Source organism: Pleurodeles waltl, chromosome 2_2 (genome assembly GCF_031143425.1).
Source record: "Pleurodeles waltl isolate 20211129_DDA chromosome 2_2, aPleWal1.hap1.20221129, whole genome shotgun sequence".
Lineage (NCBI taxonomy): Eukaryota > Metazoa > Chordata > Amphibia > Caudata > Salamandridae > Pleurodeles > Pleurodeles waltl.
Genome location: NC_090439.1, coordinates 1,147,027,055 through 1,147,045,513, shown reverse-complemented (window position 1 = coordinate 1,147,045,513; position 18,459 = coordinate 1,147,027,055). Strand labels below are relative to the sequence as shown.

The 18,459-nt window shown below is 46.3% G+C and overlaps 1 protein-coding gene across 1 annotated transcript in view; it reads left to right on the top strand.

Annotated features, from left to right (window-relative positions):
• Nucleotides 1-18,459, top strand: part of LOC138278806 (glutathione synthetase-like) — a 184,578-nt gene that overhangs the window by 62,034 nt on the left and 104,085 nt on the right. Inside the window, exons 5-6 of the mRNA XM_069219322.1 lie at nucleotides 4,701-4,817; nucleotides 9,313-9,393. Coding sequence (XP_069075423.1) covers nucleotides 4,701-4,817; nucleotides 9,313-9,393 — 198 coding nt within the window. The remainder of the gene's footprint in view (nucleotides 1-4,700; nucleotides 4,818-9,312; nucleotides 9,394-18,459) is intronic.

Below are 18,459 nucleotides of genomic sequence, written 5' to 3'. Positions count from 1 at the left end.
GTGTCCCGGGTGGGACCTGTGCACCAAGAAATAAATAACAATGTGGTGCAAATCCACTAAAGTAAAAAACAAAGGAGGAAGAGTGACTTATTAAACATTCAAATCTCAGGGCAACTGAGCACCCCATAATCACATGCTACTCAGATTTGCACTTTTCTGATTGTGGCGGCCACATCATGGTGGTAACTATTTGAGGTTACATTAAAGAGAGGTGAGGTTGTTGCTCATTCTTCAGTCCTTGTGGCGGTTGTTCGAGTCCTGCCACTTTAATTGATCTGCCACCAAATCTGGACAGGAGTTATCGTGGAATTATCACTTTGCGGTCACTATTGGAGTACAGAATGCTGTTAGGTTGGTGGAGTCAGAAGAGGTGTGTTAAGTAGTTGGAAGTTTTGCATAGGTTTTTCAAATGAGGTGGAAGACTGAGTTGTCACTCACTTTCTTCCAATGTTACACTCCGTCAAAACTTGAATTCAGTTGAAGTGTTATTTACATACTCCCAAACACAAGCGCATCTATAGCAAAGACTGACTATGCAGATTCCCTGCTCAATGATTGCCTCATGAACACTGTAATCTTGCATCTCTTTACCTCAAACCTTCAAAATGTTACTTACCACTACTTCTTTCCCCAAACCGTCTGTGTTCCTGTAAAATGGTGAAATATCTCCAAACAAATCTTTGGACTCACCTTTCAAAATACAGTTTTTCTCCATGAGTTGTGACTTGCAAGCCGTCAAATGTATCTATGGTGCCTGTACATGCGACCAAATGTTTTATTCTGCAGTACCCATATGGTGAATAGGTAACATGGGGTTAGTGTAAGAAACTGGGCTACTGGCTGAGGGAGTGAAATCCTCATCAAACAGGAACTACAATCCTTGTCAGGGTGCAGGCACAAGCAAACCCCAAATTAACTTGTGCTCAACCATCTGGCACCTTGGCACAGAGCAGTCAGGCTTAACTTAAAGGCAAAGTGTAAGGTATTTATACAGCACTTTAAGCAGTTATAAAACGCAAAGACAACATGAGTAAATTCCACACCAATTTAGTAAAATAGAACACATATTAATAAATGAAAAAATACCAAAAACAGCAAAAAGCCAATCAGTAGAACAAAAGAAATGAAAGTTCAAAGATTTCAGTGAATATAGAGCCCAGAAGTAAAAAGCGTCAACTGTGACTACCTGGTCATGATGGGCTGGGAAAAAGTCACAAGTTCGGGTGGACCATGATCGAGACCCAGCTATCTTAAGTCCTGGCTTCGGAGCTTTGTGAAGTCCCACATTGAGGATGTGTGGTGCAGTCAAGGAGTTGCTTAGGTTACAAGGAGCTGTGGAGCTGTGATTCGAGGTTCTGCATCATCATTAAGGATTCAATTACTGAGGGCTTGCAATGTGAATTCCAGCATTTAGGATGACTATAGCAGTTGAGGTGATGCGTAGTTACGAAGAGCTGCATGGCTGAGGCTGTAGTCAACAAGAGATTTGCCAGGCAAGGGCTTCTGCTGGTGAACCTTCGCACAGTGCTGATTTCGATGTGGGATGCAAGGTCGATGTGGAGTTCTTGTGCTGAGAGAAATCTCTCAGCAGAGGCGATGCTTGCCACTCAGGTTTATGCCATGCAGCAGAGGAGATGCTTCTGCTCTGCTGGATCTATAGATGGGCTGGCAGAGCACCTCTAGCCCACTTCCAAGGGTCCAGGACCAGGGTGGCACCACGTGGCAGGGTAGGACTCCCAGATGGCAATGACCAGGTGCTGGGTTCAAGGATGTTGGAGCCTTCTGTTCCTAAGGCTTTAATCAGGAGGCCAGCCAACTAGCTCTTTGAGTCACTCTGGGGTCTTGGGTTCAACAGATGCAAGTCCAAGTCCTTCTCTCCCAGGCAAGAGGGCTGCAGGCAGCACAGTAGTGCAAGAGTCCTCCGGAGCAGTAGTCCAGTAGAATGGTCCTTTCAGCAGCACAGCAGTCCTGGACCTGTGGCTACTCTGCCAGGAGGAAGAAGTGTACTGAAGAGTTGGCGTCTGAAGTCTAATATTTATACCTGAGCCTTCTCTGAAGTGGGAGAAGTTTCTAGTGGTTTCCCTTTGAAGTTCATAGGAATCCTACTTTCCCTGTCCTGGCTCGGGACTTACTAAGGGGATATGCAGCCCTTTGTGTGCAGGATACAACTTGTTCAAGTGCAAGTGGGGCTGAGCCCATCTCTGCCCTCCCAACTGCCAGTGATGGCCCACCCAGGCACACCTAATCTCTCTATTGTGTGCGGTTGTAGAAGAGGAAATACCCAAAGCCCAAATGTCAGCTACACCCAGCCATGCGACCTAGAAACAGGCACAGGCTGCAGGCACTAATAGATTAAGGCAGGAAAAAGGCAACTGGACCTTGCCTGGCAATTCAGGCTGGACAGTTTCATGGCAATAGGGTCAAGACTGATTTGCATTTTGCAGGGTCTAAACTGGGGTGGCATGGTGAGCAAAAGAACAATGGATTTAACACAGATCTGTGACTGGGGGTGAGTGCTTTAAAAGTTTCAGCACTCCGCAGATCATCCTTTTGTGTTGCTAAAGTGGCCCTAAGTGGGAAGGGTATGCCAAGACGTGGATTCCTTGCTCAATGTGCTACTGGATTAAAGCTAGGCTGGCTGATAAAAGGTTGCTTGCTTCTGGTCCGGGGGGGACCTGGCTTGGCAGGTCAGGCTGGACTGTTTCCATGGGGAATAGGGTCAAGACTGATTTGCATATGGCTGGGTTAAAACTGGTGTGGCATGGTGAGCAAAAGAACAATGGATTAAACCAGGTTCTGTAACTGGGGACGAGTGCTTGAAAAGTTCCAGCACTCCGTCTATCATCATTTTGTGTTGCTAAAGTCATTGTAGGTGGGAAGGGTATGTCCAGATATGGGTCCTGTGCTCACTGTTGCTCTTGATTCAAGCTAATCTGGCTGATGAAGGGTGATGCCCTGAAACCAGTCCCATGATGCTTGTTTCCAGTCCAGAGAGGACCTGGCCTGGCAGTTTGGGCTGGACTGTTCCCATGGGGAATAGGGTTTCATTTGCATGTGACTGGGTCCAAACTGGGGTAGAATGGTGAGCAAAAGAACAATGGATTAAACCCAGATCTGCGACTGGGGGTGAGTGCTTGAAAAGTGGCATTGTTCACATTGTAATTTAAAACTCAACTTCACCATGAGAGATAATTTTTCATTACAATTCCAAAGACACCAAACATAAACTGATTTCCTGCTCACGTTTGGAAATTATCACTTATTAAATGTAATAGGATAACTCTGATGTTATCCTATGGGTCGCCTTACATTAGTGAAAAACAAATGTAATAGATGTTCACTACCTGGACATTTATAACTTTAAAGTACATCTCCACCTTTTTACATACACCGCACCCTGCCCTCTGGGCTGTTCACGGCATACCCAAGGGGTGACATATATGTATTAAAAAGGAAGGTTTGGGCATGGCAAGTGGTTTCATTTGCCAAGTCGAAATTACAGTTTAAAGCTGCACTCACAGGTGTCAATGGCAGGCCGGAGACATGTTTAAAGGGCTACTTAAGTGGATGGCATAGTCTGTGCTGCAGACATACTAGTAGCATTTATTTTACAGGCCCTAGGTATATACATAGAACCACTTTACTATGAACTTACAAGTAAATTAAATATGCCAATTTAATGTAAGAAAATTCAACCTTTTTTTAAAGCGAGAGCACAGCAGTTTAGAACTGGATAGCAGTGGTAAAATTCACAGTCTTGAAAACCAACAAAAATGATTCATAAAACAGGAGCAGAGAAGGCAAAAAGTTTGGGGACGGCCCTGCAGAAATGGCCAAGTCCAACAGTTAGTAATAGAAAAAGAGGAGGATGATAGCCAGAGGGGTGATAATGAACTGGCACCAGCGGAGTTCAGGTTGCAATTAAGCAATTATTAGATGTGGTCCTAGGTAAGGGAAGGTAGGTGGGGTGTTGTAGTTATGATCGGCAAAGGTCATGGTTAAGAAAGTAGACTGTACCTATAGCATTCATGTTGGTGATTTAAGAGTAGTAATTCAGTTAAGAGAGGGAACAGGCTGAAATAGGGATGCTGGAGCTGGGAATAAGCGGTGCTGGTGACTGGTAGTACGAGACATTCTAAGTCTGCCTGAGCTTCAGAGCACCACTCAGACTGTCTTCCATTGCCACTGTTTCTGATTTTGATACAACCTTCCCTGCAATGGGTAGAATTACACCAGGTTTCTCTAAAATAATATATCTTACTGAAATTTAATGACATTTTCTTACTTAGTGTAAAGTACTTGGAATCACTCACCTTTTGCAGTTCAGAAACCATCTTGGATGTGCTTGGTTTCTTATTTTATTGCTTTTCTATTTCTCCACACCATGTCTACTGCAAACTAAATGGTTTGAAGATCTATTTACTCTTGTCAAAACATACTGTTCACCACAAACTGTTGCCTTGAGGGACTGAGTAGATGTCATTTTATCCACATACTGTTTGTGTCAGTGTGGGACAGAACCACAACATTAGGTGTCCATTTATTTATGTCTGATTCTGGGAAATAAAATGACATTGTGCTTCAGCTTTAACTAGTGTGAAATATATGTACTATATGGTAGGATAGTGATTGCAACATATGGTGACCTACATCTGTTCTTGAATTTTAAAGTGAATGCTCGATCACTCTGTATCTTCCAGGTATGTGTTGACTGTACTGGGAAAATCTAAGGAGGCTTCAGAACTGCTGCCAGATGACCCCGCAAAGGGGATTGCTAATAGCATTGGAACAGCTTGGGAACTGTATGGCTCTGAAAAGTAAGGTATCTTCTTTGTGTTATTTATATAATCCAAGTTTTTCTCCTCTTTCATGTTGTACAGTTCATTTGGTTAGTTAGTCTATCACACCTGGTCAATGAACTGAATTCGGAACTGCTTGATACACCAGTACTCAGTGCATCCTATTGCATGGTAATGATTAGTTTCTTCTGGTTAGTATGAGTAAGCTGCTCAATTTAGGCTTCCAACCATGGTCGGTCTTGAGGTCCACCCCTAGAAAGCGGGACCCTGTTTTGTGTGGCCTGCACCTGATTTCAACAGAAGGGCATACCACAAGGACTTTTTAAGAAGCTACAAATTCCACTGTGATACATTTTGAGGCTGCCGGAGCATTTACAACACCTTTATTAGGTCTTTCCTACAGACAGCTTTAGCAATGTTGTAGCAGACATTTTGTGTTTGCAATACAATACATAGAGAGAGATATTGGTCAGCCTCATGCTCATGATGGGGTGACTTTCTTCTTTATCTTAATTCTCTGAGCATTGAGCTTTGAAACTTTTTTCTAACCATTTTTGTATTGGTGTACATGCAAATATTATTGGCATATCAATGTAACATAATCAAACAGCCATGTTACATAGTCCAGTTACAATTTTCCCTCTATCAAAGACCTATGAGGATGCAGTCTTGTGGCATTTACTTTTTACTTTTTAGCATGTAACACAAAGAAACCCCAACATTATCCTCTCCTCACCCCTTGGTGCTAGATATAGCAGTAATGAGATAGTATTCTCGACCACCACACCTCTAGAGAGAGATAGTGGAATTACCAAAGGCTTACTGGGCATCTATTTATTAGAGACTCCATCCACTGACTAATTTCTTATAATAAGGGCCTATGAGTGCAACCCAGCAATCATGTTTCAAAGAGATGGACAGCAAATTCTGTGCTCAATGGATGCACTCAAGGGTGTGTGGGTATCGTCTTTGGTGATGCTTTGTACTGCTTGAGAAGCATGTTCCATGCATGTGAAATACAATATTTCCATAGACCTGCCTGTTCTTCCCTTTGAAGAAATGTGTTCTCAGCCTGGCCCCAGGTGATCAGCGTATTAGCTTGAGTAGTTACTGCAGGTGAACTATTGTGTTCCCTCCATACAGTGATGGCACGTTTAGCTAATATTAGGGCTAAGACCATAAACTTATTCACCGGTCTCTTCAGGGCAGACAAGGAAAGAGGCCAAGAACCAGCCATGCTGGTGTGTTAGGTATGGAACAGTGGCGGCCGGCAGCTTTGGGGGGTAGGGGGGCGGGCGGGAAGCACACACACACACACACACACACATACTCATTCTTTCACACACAGACACACACACACGCACATCCATAAACACTCATAACATTCAAACATGCACGCAGGCACCAAACATTCATTTTAAAACATCACACACACACACACACACAATTACCTTCAGCCTTGAGGTCCCAGGAGGGCTGGGACTGCTGCCTTCCCTAGGGTCAGCCAACGAGGGAAGGCAGCAGTCCCAGCCTCGTCACAAAGTGCGATGGGGTCAATGAGACTGCTGACCCCACCCTCCTCTGTGACGAGGTGTCACTGATTGACACTCGCCCTAGGCGCTTCAGGGCTTAAACCTGAAGAGCCCAGGGCGAGTGTCAATGGGTGACGCTTTCTTCGTCACCCAGGGGAGGGCCTCGAGGCACCTTTTCTGAGCCGAGGAGGTCATGCCCATAGGAGCTGTGACTTCCTCAGCCCAGCAATATTCAGGTCAGGCAGCCAGGAGTCTGCGCAAATCGCCCATGTCTCACTCATGGTTGTCTGAGCTGAAAATGAAGAGTGTCTGTCAGGCTGACCTTTGTTCAGCCTGACAAACACTCTTCATGAGGGGCAAAAGGGGGGGCGTAGCCCCTCTGCCCTAAATGACGGGCCGCGCCTGGTATGGAGAGGCCCGTCGTACTCAACAGTATGTGCAAAAATCCTATATATTCTGGATGGCATAAAATAAGCTCTAATAAGGATGTTAAAGTACATATATTTGGCTCGAGCCCTGTGGGGCACCCAGTATCTTTCCCCAGTCAGAATGCTGCATAGAGTGAGCTGGGTCTCATTCCCAAGCCATGGCAATGAGTTACGAGATTAGTCCATCTGTTGTAAAAAGGTTGAGTCACATGACAATCTTGCCTCAAGTGCCTCCTACATGGAGTGTTTCATAGACTTTGTGTGTAGATGGTAATGTGTGCTGTATATGAAATAGTTCATAAAGAGAATGCTTAATGCATTCATACATTAGAAATTGCCCGGGCGGGAGATCATGCTCAGTCATTAAGGTGGGGAAATCCATGACCTTCCCATTGAGGAATGGATCTACCAGTATGGAGAGGCCAGACGCGTGCCAGGCACACAGATCTTGTAACTTTAAATGCCTCACTGCGGTCAGAAGACCCACCAGAGGAATAGCCATAGCAAAAAGAATCTGCTTTACCGTTATCCTCTACACTCGGAATAGACAAGATGCAGCTACGTGGAACACAAAAGGTAAACACATAGAGGGATATAGTGAGTAGTGTAACAGACCAGCATTACATTTGTTCTTAGGCTTGTTTATTGAAGGGAGCAGCTTGAAGGCCAGCAAACTACCCACTGTTACTGAGCTGCCAGGTAATAGCGTTCAAAATCCAGGGGAGTCAATCCTCCCGTTTCCACCAGAAGTTCCATTGTGGAAAGAGCTACCTGGTGGTGCCATAGCTCACTGGCACTTGCCGCTCCCTCGCCTCATCCGCATTCCAAGGCAGGCGGCTCGGTTGTAGCTCGAGTAGCAGCAGGCCCATGTGTGCACCATCCTCAGGCGGTGCTCGATCCCCAGGGTTGGCGGGCGGAGAAAAACCCCATGCTCCGACCCTCAGCTGCCACCCGAGTGTAACTAGGAGCTTCACCGGGTGCAGCCCTGTAGGCCGCTGCGGTGACGAGGAGGCTAGATTGACACAGTGCCCAGGGAGCTCCACTCTCACATTGTCGGCGGTCAGGCCATACACCCTTGTGAGCATCGCAGCTTTATTTAATGTCTGATTGTATGATTGTATTGTATATTTAATTGATTTATTCTTCTAACATTACATTTTCTGAGGGCCCTTGACCTCTCTCTTTTTTACTTTTTCATCTCCCCTCCCAAATGCTCACTTCACCCTGTTTTTTTAAATCTTTAAATTGTTTTTACTTTATTTGCTTATTTTATGAGTGCCCTTCAGCTTTAATGTGCTATCTGGTCACGTGCTTGTTTCTTTCACACTCCTGTGCACTTTATTTCTATTTTTTCATTTGCCATTCTAAAGTGTCTGTTTTCCAGGTCGACATGGGAAATTCTATAACACCTAACAGTGAGTCATGCATTTTTCAGAAGAAAAACCATTAAAATAAAACTGCCCTGCGTACACATGCAACGTGTTGCACTAGCTCACATTTTTTTATCAGAATTGAAAATTTAAAACTAAAACTAAGAGTGACTTCAGGGCTCCAATGTAAACAGGCAAAGGGAAGGCAAAAAGAGCATCACTCACCTTCTATTGACTCTACCATGCTCTGTAAAACAAGCATTTGCAAAGCAATGGGGTCTCGCGTTTGCTCGACTTAAAGCTATTTGCATTGTAAATTCCTAACTGGACTTTTCTTGCCACATAAATTGAAAATTAAAAGTAAAACAATTGACATAAGCAAGTCAATCAAAGCGCCACAGCCGCCATGAGCGTGAGCGCAAGAGTTATTGGCTCCCTGCGTGAATGTCTAGTACTCGATTACTGCCCAGCGAGATCACGCTGCATACGAAATAAAAAGAAAAAATTGTCCAGATATCATATGGAAAACATGGAGCCTTGTATGCTTTCAGTAGCGCTGAAGGAGGGCTATAGACCGGAAAAGGCATGACGTATGCATGCCTGTCACTAAGGAAACCAAGTCAATTTCAAAAGACAAGCCCACGAACCAACGAAAGTGATGGACGTGACATGACTGTGGTTAAAAGCCCACAGAACGATTACAACAGGGTCCAGAGCTCTTGCGCACTTGACCCTAATAAAGACAACTACCACATAACCGACTACAAGCTGAACACATGTTTCCCATTGATAAGTTCTGTGTAGCACAAATCGGGATCTTTGTGTTGGTGTCATTGTTTGCATGTACTGGTTCTCACTTCATCTACACTTATAAATGCCACTGTATGTACACTTCGAATTCCTTCATTTCAGACACTGGTTCCCATCAGCGGCAGTGTCCGAAGAAGTCCTTGTTAATTATAATGGTTTATAGGGTTAGAGCCCTGGTAAACGGTCCTTCCCTGTCTTCAGGATGATGCAACGGGGTACATGCTTCTTATATCTCTGTTCTTGTGGTTCGTTTTCGATACATGCACAGAAAGGAACCGTTTTTCTAGAAAATAAAATGTGTTTTATTGCGTGCATGTGTTTCTACACCAGGCTGCTACTTAATGCAGGAGGTAACGCTGTTCATCTTTTTCAGGGCTGTTGTGATGATCCTAGTGGGAAATGTCCAAATGTCACTTCTTGACCATCACTGCTTTGAACATGAACTGTGGAAGAGGTAGGCCATGCTCTGTAAACATAACCCTTTGTGAAGAACTTCTGCTGTGCTGGGTTTCTTTTCCCCCTAATACATAACCCAACACTGCAGTGCATGGGAAGTGTAAGAAATTTGGTTATTTGTTAAGAACCCCCCAAGAAACCCCCTTGGTGCGGCTCCTCCACTATGGTGGAGGGTCGTTGCCCCCCCCCCCCCCCACCAGCAGAAGGAGCTGCAAACCTTTAAAAAAAAAACGATAATAAAGCGCTTGTTATTGTTTTATTTTTAGAGGGCCAGGGCTATGGGGTGATGAGCAGTGAGGGGAGTGCACAGAACTCTCCCTTCAGTGCTCATGTATGTTTGGCCGGACGTCTGTGGCTCTCTCCAACCTGGCACTGTATTGCTGGGTTGGTGAGAGCAAGCCCAGGCTCCCAGTCTACATTGGAGCACCCAGCCAGGGCACTCCAGCCAATCATAACACTGCTTTGAATAGCATCATGATTGGTCGCAGGGCAGGTTGGGGGCCTGCAGTGCAACGGAGAGTGGCGGCGAGGTTCAGGTAAGTTTATTTTTATTTTATTTTTAATTTTTGTTTTATTTTCCCCCGCTCTGCCACTTTTCCCCGTTACCAGCCTGCTCAAATAATAAGTGCAGTCTCTGTCAGGGCAAACAACAAAAAATCATTAAAATAACCTATGCTTAACTCTCTGGTACCTTGGCACAAAAGTAGTCAGGCTTAACTTAGAGGCATGTAAAGTATTTATGCAGCACATTTTTAAAGTTTTTAGTGAACTTTAGCAACAAAAACATCAAAGCGCCAACCACAAGTATATGGTTGTGCGAGCAATAGCAAGAGCTGCAGCAAAGCTAATCCCACCAGCAGTGCACTTTTGTTGGATCGACTTGCAGATCCACCAGGTCTCCTGACAGTTCTCAGAGCAGGTATGCTGAAACCGTTTCTAATTCCGATGTTTTCGTTTTGGTAGGAGGATGCCACTTTAGTAACACACTAAGGATCCAGGGCCTGGGGGGACGGCACTGGGGGGCTGGGAATCACTCTAACAGGGAACAGCAGCAGCAGCCAGGTAAGTAGCAGCATCTCTGGAGCTTGTTGTGTCCCTGTAGCTCACAAAGGAGGCCAGGCAGCTAGCCCTTTGGCACCATGGCAGCAGGGAAAGTCCTTCCAGTACCAGGACAGCAGTGCAGTCCCTCGTTTGAGTCTTCCAATGGTCCAGATGTGTTTGAACAGTAGCTCTGAGGGTCCAATATTTATACGTGGTGCCAGCCTTTTTGTGTCATGGGATTCCCTATCTTACCTCCACGTCTGGTTCTGGAAATTTCTTCCCCTGTAAGGGCTCCCAACTGTCTGGGGTGACAAAAAGGCTGGAGTCAGGTTCCTTTCTGTGTGCAGGATGCAAAACACTTTGAAGTACATGTGGGTCAGGGCACAGCTCCAACCACAGTCATCCTGGCACAATGGCTCATCCAGGCCACACTAGTCTAATTTGTGTCACTGTCTTGGAGGATCACAAACAGAGCCACTCACAGTTATGTGATAGAATATGCTGGCAGAAGGCACAAATGGTGGGGCAAGAAAATGGCACCTTTTTAAAAGTAGCATTTTCAGTATTGTGATTGAAAATCTGACTTTACCATTAAAGAGGATTTTAAATTACAATCTGTAAGGAAATGCCTCCTTGGCATGGTTACCCCCTGACTTTTTGCCTTTGCTGATGCTATGTTTTGATTTGAAAGTGTGCTGAGGCCTGCTAACCAGGCCCCAGCACCAGTGTTCTTTCCCTAACCTGTACTTTTGTTTTCACAATTGGCACACCCTGGCATCCAGGTAAGTCCCTTGTAACTGGTATCCCTGGTACCAAGGGCGCTGATGCAAGGGAAGGTCTCTAAGGGCTGCAGCATATCTTATGCCACCCTGGGGACCCCTCACTCAGCACAGACACACTGCTTGGCCGCTTGTGTGTGCTGGTGAGGACAAAACGAGTAAGTCGACATGGCACTCCCCTCAGGGTGCCATGCCAACCTCACACTGCCTATGCAGTATAGATAAGTCACCCCTCTAGCAGGCCTTACAGCCCTAAGGCAGGGTGCACTATACCATAGATGAGGGCACCAGTGCATGAGCACTGTGCCCCTACAGTGTCTAAGCCAAACCTTAGACATTGTAAGTACAGGGTAGCCATAAGAGTATATGGTCTGGGAGTCTGTCAAACACGAACTCCCCAGCACCATAATGGCTACACTGAACACTGGGAAGTTTGGTATCAAACTTCTCAGCACAATAAATGCACACTGATGCCAGTGTACAGTTTATTGTAAAATACACCGCAGAGGGCACCTTAGAGATGCCCCCTGAAACCTTAACCAACTACCCGTGTAGGCTGACTGGTTCTAGCAGCCTGCCACACTCGAGACATGTTGCTGGCCACATGGGGAGAGTGCCTTTGTCACTCTGTGGCTAGTACAAAGCCTGCACTGGGTGGAGATGCTTATCACCTCCCCCTTGCAGGAGCTGTAACACCTGGCGGTGAGCCTCAAAGGCTCACCCCCTTTGTTACAGCACCACAGGGCATTCCAGCTAGTGGAGTTGCCCGCCCCCTCCGGCCACGGCCCCACTTTTGGCGGCAAGGCCGGAGGAGATAATGAGAAAAACAAGGAGGAGTCACTGGCCAGTCAGGACAGCATCTAAGGCAACCTGAGCTGAAGTGACTCTGACTTTTAGGAATCCTCCATCTTGCAGATGGAGGATCCCCCCAATAGGGATAGGAATGTGACCCCCTCCCCTTGGGAGGAGGCACAAAGAGGGTGTAGCCACCCTCAGGGCTAGTAGCCATTGGCTACTGCCCTCCCTGACCTAAACACACCCCTACATTCTGTATTTAGGGGCTCCCCTGAAACTAGGAACTCAGATTCCTGCAACCTAAGAAGAATAGGACTGCTAAGCTGAAAAACCCTGCAGAGAAGACGGAGACACCAACTGCTTTGGCCCCAGCTCTACCGGCCTGTCTCCCCACTTCTAAAGACACTGCTCCAGCGACGCTTTCCCCAGGACCAGCGACCTCTGAATCCTCAGAGGACTGCCCTGCTCTAGAAGGACCAAGAAACTCCCGAGGACAGCAGCTCTGTTCACCCAAGACTGCAACTTTGTTTCAAAGAAGCAACTTCAAAACAACTTGCGTTTCCCGCCGGAAGCGTGAGACTTGCTACTCTGCACCCGACGCCCCCGGCTCGACTTGTGGAGAAACAACACTTCAGGGAGGATTCCCCGGCGACTACGAGACCGTGAGTAGCCAGAGTTGCCCCCCCCTGAGCCCCCACAGCGACGCCTGCAGAGGGAATCCCGAGGCTCCCCCTGACCGCGACTGCCTGACTCCCAGATCCCGACGCCTGGAAAAGACTGCACCCGCAGCCCCCAGGACCTAAAAGATCGGAACTCCAGTGCAGGAGTGACCCCCAGGAGGCCCTCTCCCTTGCCCAGGTGGTGGCTACACCGAGGAGCCCCCCCCCCTGCCTGACTGCATCGCTGAAGAGACCCCTTGGTCTCCCATTGATTCCAATTGAAAACCCGACGTGTGTTTGCACACTGCAACCGGCCGCCCCCGTGCTGCTGAGGGTGTACTTTCTGTGCTAACTTGTGTCCCTCCCGGTGCCCTAAAAAAAAACCCTTGTCTGCCCTCCGAAGACGCGGGTACTTACCTGCTGGCAGACTGGAACCGGGGCACCCCCTTCTCCATTGAGCCTATGCGTTTTGGGCACCACTTTGAACTCTGCACCTGACCGGCCCTGAGCTGCTGGTGTGGTAACTTTGGGGTTGCTCTGAACCCCCAACGGTGGGCTACCTTGGACCCAAACGTGAACCCCGTAGGAGGTTTACTTACCTGCAAGAACTAACAATTACTTACCTCCCCTAGGAACTGTGAAAATTGCACTGTCTAGTTTTAAAATAGCTATATGTGTTTTATTTGAAAAGTATATATGCTATTGTGATTATTCAAAGTTCCTAAAGTACTTACCTGCAGTACCTTTCATGCAAAGTATTACATGTAGAATTTGAACCTGTGGTTCTTAAAATAAACTAAGAAAATATATTTTTCTATACAAAAACCTATTGGCCTGGAATTGTCTCCGAGTGTGTGTTCCTCATTTATTGCCTGTGTGTATGTACAACAAATGCTTAACACTACTCCTTTGATAAGCCTACTGCTCGACCACACTACCACAAAATAGAGCATTAGTATTATTTCTTTTTGCCACTATCTTACCTCTAATAGGAACCCTTGGACTCTGTGCATACTATTCCTTACTTTGAAATAGTGCATACAGAGCCAACTTCCTACACAATCTATTTGATAATAAACACCATTTCTCCTTCTACACCCAATCTAAAGGCAGCAGTTATTAAATGTAATAAGGTAACCCAGTGCTAGTTAATGGGAGAGGAAGGCCATACCACAATGAAAGATGACTTTGAGTGTTTCACTACCGTAATAAATCAAATGTAAGTACCCATGCCCTAATGTGTAAATACCATGTATCCTGTGCTAGGAGCAGTTAGGGCCTACCCTAGTGGTGTAAAAGGAAGGTTTAGGCCTGGCAAAAGGTTTATTTTACCAAGTCAAAACTGCAGTTTAAAATTGTATTGCACGCTGCAGAGGCAGGCTTGAGACATGTTTCAAAGTGCTACTCTAGTGGGTGGCATAATGCGTGCCTCAGGCCCACTAGTAGCATTTAATGTACAGGTCCTGGGTATATGTGGAACCATTTACTAGGGACTTACCAGTAAAGTGAAGGTGACAATTAGGTGCAGGTGAATTTTACAATGTTTTAAGAAGAGGGTACAAGCCTGTTAACATTTGTAAGCTGTGGTAAAGTGCACAGAGTTCTAAAGCCAACAAAAAAATAAAAACAAATTTAGCAAACTAGGATGGGTGAAAGCTAAAGGTTTAGGGACTACCACTCAAAAGTGTCAGGTCTAACAGGAAGTGAATTAGTGGTGCATCTCTTTGTTTAATTGAGCTTGCACTATGGAATTGGCTCAAAGCAGGGTTACTGGGAAACTTCTCAGTGGTTCCTTTGATATCTGTGTTGCAGCTACAACAGGTTAGAAACCAACTGGCCCCTGAGAATGCTTATTTTTCTCTGGCTGGGCCTCGTTGTGTCCTCTTTCCTGCCCCGTCTTTTGATTGCCATCTATTGGCAGTGGCCAATTTCCTGTTGCTTTGCTGCATTGCAGAACACTATCCCTATTCTCTGTGACCTCCTGTGGTATCTTGTAACATTAGAGAGAGTGCTCATTATCTCTGCTTTTCTCCCACTCTTCTTGTTGTACCTTAAGCCTATCCTCACCTTCCCAAGACTGGCTGCCCTTCTGGTCTTCCGCATCTTAATATGTAGGGCAGGGACTTTTTAGGGCCCATCACCTTTAGGTGATTTTGCATAGTCATGAATGTGGGAACCAACTGTAGACTGTTGCATTAATCTGTGGTGTCCTGTGACATAATAGAGAGGGCAGCCTGGTTCCTCCTCCCTGCCTGTTCTCCCTCCCCCAGCATGTCTATTCATTCTCTCTGCTTTTCTCCCATCCACCCTGTTCCCCAGTAAGTCCGCCCAATGTTTGCTTACTGAGCCTGTCTGCTTTTTTTGACATCCGTAGCTGCAGTAGAGTCTTTTTACTGTTTTTCAGTTGGTGCAGAGTTTGCAAGGCCACCCACCTTCAGATGATTGTGCAAAGTCATGCAGGCAGGGACTCACTGGAATGTTGTACTCTTTTACCACTGGAATGCCTCCTTGATAGTCCATGCTGAGTATGTGGTGTGTATGTCTATCAGCCTACCATCACCCTGCATGCTCTCAACCCATCCTTCCTACTCTTACCCAGTCTGTCTGCTCTCCCAGGCTGCCTGTTCCTTCTCTGGCTACTTATTCTCCCCACTGTCCTCTTAGCCTGCACGCTCTACCCTCTTCCTGCCATGCTATCCTTGAATCCAAAGGGATGGCTGATATGGTATGATGCATTTAGAAAGTGGTCACTTCTCTGTGATTCTAACTCTAGAGTTTTACAGCCTAACTCCAATTCGCATTTAGGACAGATTGACAGTTACACTTTGTGCATACTTTACAGTCAGCCACAACACAGGAAGGGCTGGGTGTGGCAGGAGAGGCACCTGCATCCATCTGCGCACTGATAGTCTTCCTGGGCTGGGAGAGGGAGAGATTGTTCATGCCTTACATTTCAATAGGTTGTGTCCTGACTTCACACAAAGACTGATTTAGCCCCTATTGGTGTTTGGTGACTGGTCTGGGTGTGAAGGAACAGTGTTACACTTGCAATAGTTTCTTTGAAGTCACCCCTTACACTAAAGACATTTTTGAGTCTAAGTACAGGGGCTCTCACCTCATGTTTTAGAGCACTTTTTTAACTGGGTCTGAACCGCTGTCATAAGGACTGCTACACTGCACAAAGGACTCATCTGACTGTTCTTTTGCTGTTGCCCTCCTGCCTGTTATTTTCTAGATCGCTCAAAGAATGACTGGATTGTTTTTATGAAAGTTGCCCTGCTGCCAGCTGCTCCCTGACTACGTTCTACCAAGGCAGATTGGTACTGCCAGGAGAGATCGCCATTAGACTGGTGGTTTTATTGTGCTTTTCTGCCTGCCCAATTCTGCCTGGATTCCCCCAAGTGCTTTTTCCAGGTGCCCAGCATGTGCTGAGCGCTGCTTGTGCTCCTGCCTTCTTTAACCAGTGCATGGAGAGCACTTCATTTATCAGTGCCTATCACCCTAACCCGTGGTGAGCGCTTCCTTCCTCTTAACGTGTGAGGAGCGCTTCCTTTATTTCTCCTAGGGAGTGAGGAGCACGCTATTGTCCTATGAAGCGTGGAGAGCACTTTGCCAACTCTATGATCCCATAGAGTGCATGGTGAACACCTTTCCCCTGCAGCTGGTCAGTGCCTCCTGGACCATGTGCAGCCAAAAGAGGAGAGCACTGCTGCACTGCCAGGAGACAGAGAGTGCTGCTCCAGAGTTTCGAGGAAGTAACTCTCCTCCCCACCACTTTTGGAGGCACGCACAGGATTAGTGCCCCAGCCCTATCACCAAGGGCAATTGGACCCAATGGGTGCAGCTGCATCCCTCTGGTGATGACGGGGGTGGGGATCATAGGCTTCCCCAGCTGGGAGATATGGCTGCCCTGTGCCCTCTTTCACGGGCGTCAACTTTTTGATGAAAGAGGCATTAATGTATTTTCCCAGCTGTGCCACATACATACAGGCAGCTGCCTTCATGTTCTCTGAGTATGCGGGACCCTCCTGTGTTGGCACATACCTTGGGGGGGGCATTGGTTCTGTGTTGGGGACATTACAGGAGGGGTCTTCAACTGAGGTCTCCCTCCATTTCAGGGCTTGCCACATAGAGAGAGCTGAGGAGTTATCGTAACCCACATAATAGACGTGCAGGCGTCCCTGCGGCCCATGTTTCATACCCAATGCATTCGCTCTACTCAGGCTTAGAAATCTGCAGTGTCCCTGTCAGCAGGAGTGCAGGGGTTACTGGGCCCATTTGGATTTCTTGCCTCTGAACAGTACTGGTGTTCATATAGTAATTCATGTGTTCCTCGTAAAGCTTCTGCATTCTATAACTAGGAAAGTATGTCTATGGGCCCATGTTCTTATGGTGACATCCAGTAGTCTACATGTTTTTCTGTTGCTTGATGCCCTGATGATTTGTTATATCTTGTTTGGGATACCTGCACTGTCAGGATAACAATAACTATATAATATGCAAATTACTTATGACTCATACATAAGTTGCCAGGTATTTATGACTTATGGCATGTTTAGTCTAAGCTGTATATTTACAATATAAGAAGCATATTTGATAGATAATCCTTTGTGGAGTTTCTTTTGTTGTGTGTTTTTTGTGTCACTGGTGCATGTGTTGTGAAAACGGTTTACACATTGCCTCTGGGAATAAGCCTGACTGCTCTGCACCAAGCTACCAGGAAGTGGGCACAAGTTATCTTTGGTGTGCAACTTACTTGCCCTGGCCAGAGTGGTGGGTTCTGCCTGGCTTAGGTGCATACCCTAGCCAACTAGAAACTCAATTTCTAACAGTTACCTCTATATACCAATACAGTGCCGCAAACCATGCTTCACATATGGGTGACCTCTCATTCTTTGCTGCCCCATTCAGTGAAAGCGGCTCCTGACCTCCCCACAGTCTGCCTGCTCTCCGTCAGCAAACTTACTCTCCCTCAGGCCTCCAAATCTCACCTGTCTACACTCCCTCCAGCCTGATGACTCGTCCTCGTGGTTACCACCTATTTACCTTTTCTAAAGTATGTATGCTCTCCCTAGAATCTACCTAATATGCTTGCTAGTGTGAGAGACTATCCACTCTCACCCAGCCTGCTCCTTTTCCATTGAATATCTGCTCTCCCCCCAACTTTCCCACTCCCAAGAAAGGAATCCTGTTAACTGCCAAAGACAAACAAAATAAAGTACAAACCTGACTCAATTACATAAACCTTGACGTTTTGAACCCCAACTTTCACAGACTGCAAAGCCACTTGGATTCACACTAGACGCTAACTTCACCATTAATAATCACATTGGCAAAAAAAATAAGGATGGCCTGTACCAGTTCTCTCTCTTGCTGCAGTCCATCAAGTCGACAGAGTTCTGACCACTGTACTTAGATGTATTGCAGCTGCGCCAGGCAACCCTACAGTATTTCACAATGATTGTGTTGTACTGTGCCACTCCCCACATTAAGACAAGGTCCTGAGAACACTGAAAGCTGCAATTGCAAGAAAAGTGGGGCGGTGAGCGGGTAAGCCAGACAACTGCCTGAACCTGCAATGCAGCCTAATCAAACATCTGAGGCAGTATTTATTTTGTAATAAAAATAAGTGCAGATCTGAAGGTTTTTCTTAGACTAATGCCCTTCGCGCTCCTAAAGGCCAGGGTTTGTAATACAGAGGTTGCCTGGTCTTGACTGTACTTCATGCCTCCTTCTTCTGCCACGCTACACTTCCTGCCTCTTTATCTCATGAGCTCAATGGCTGCCTAG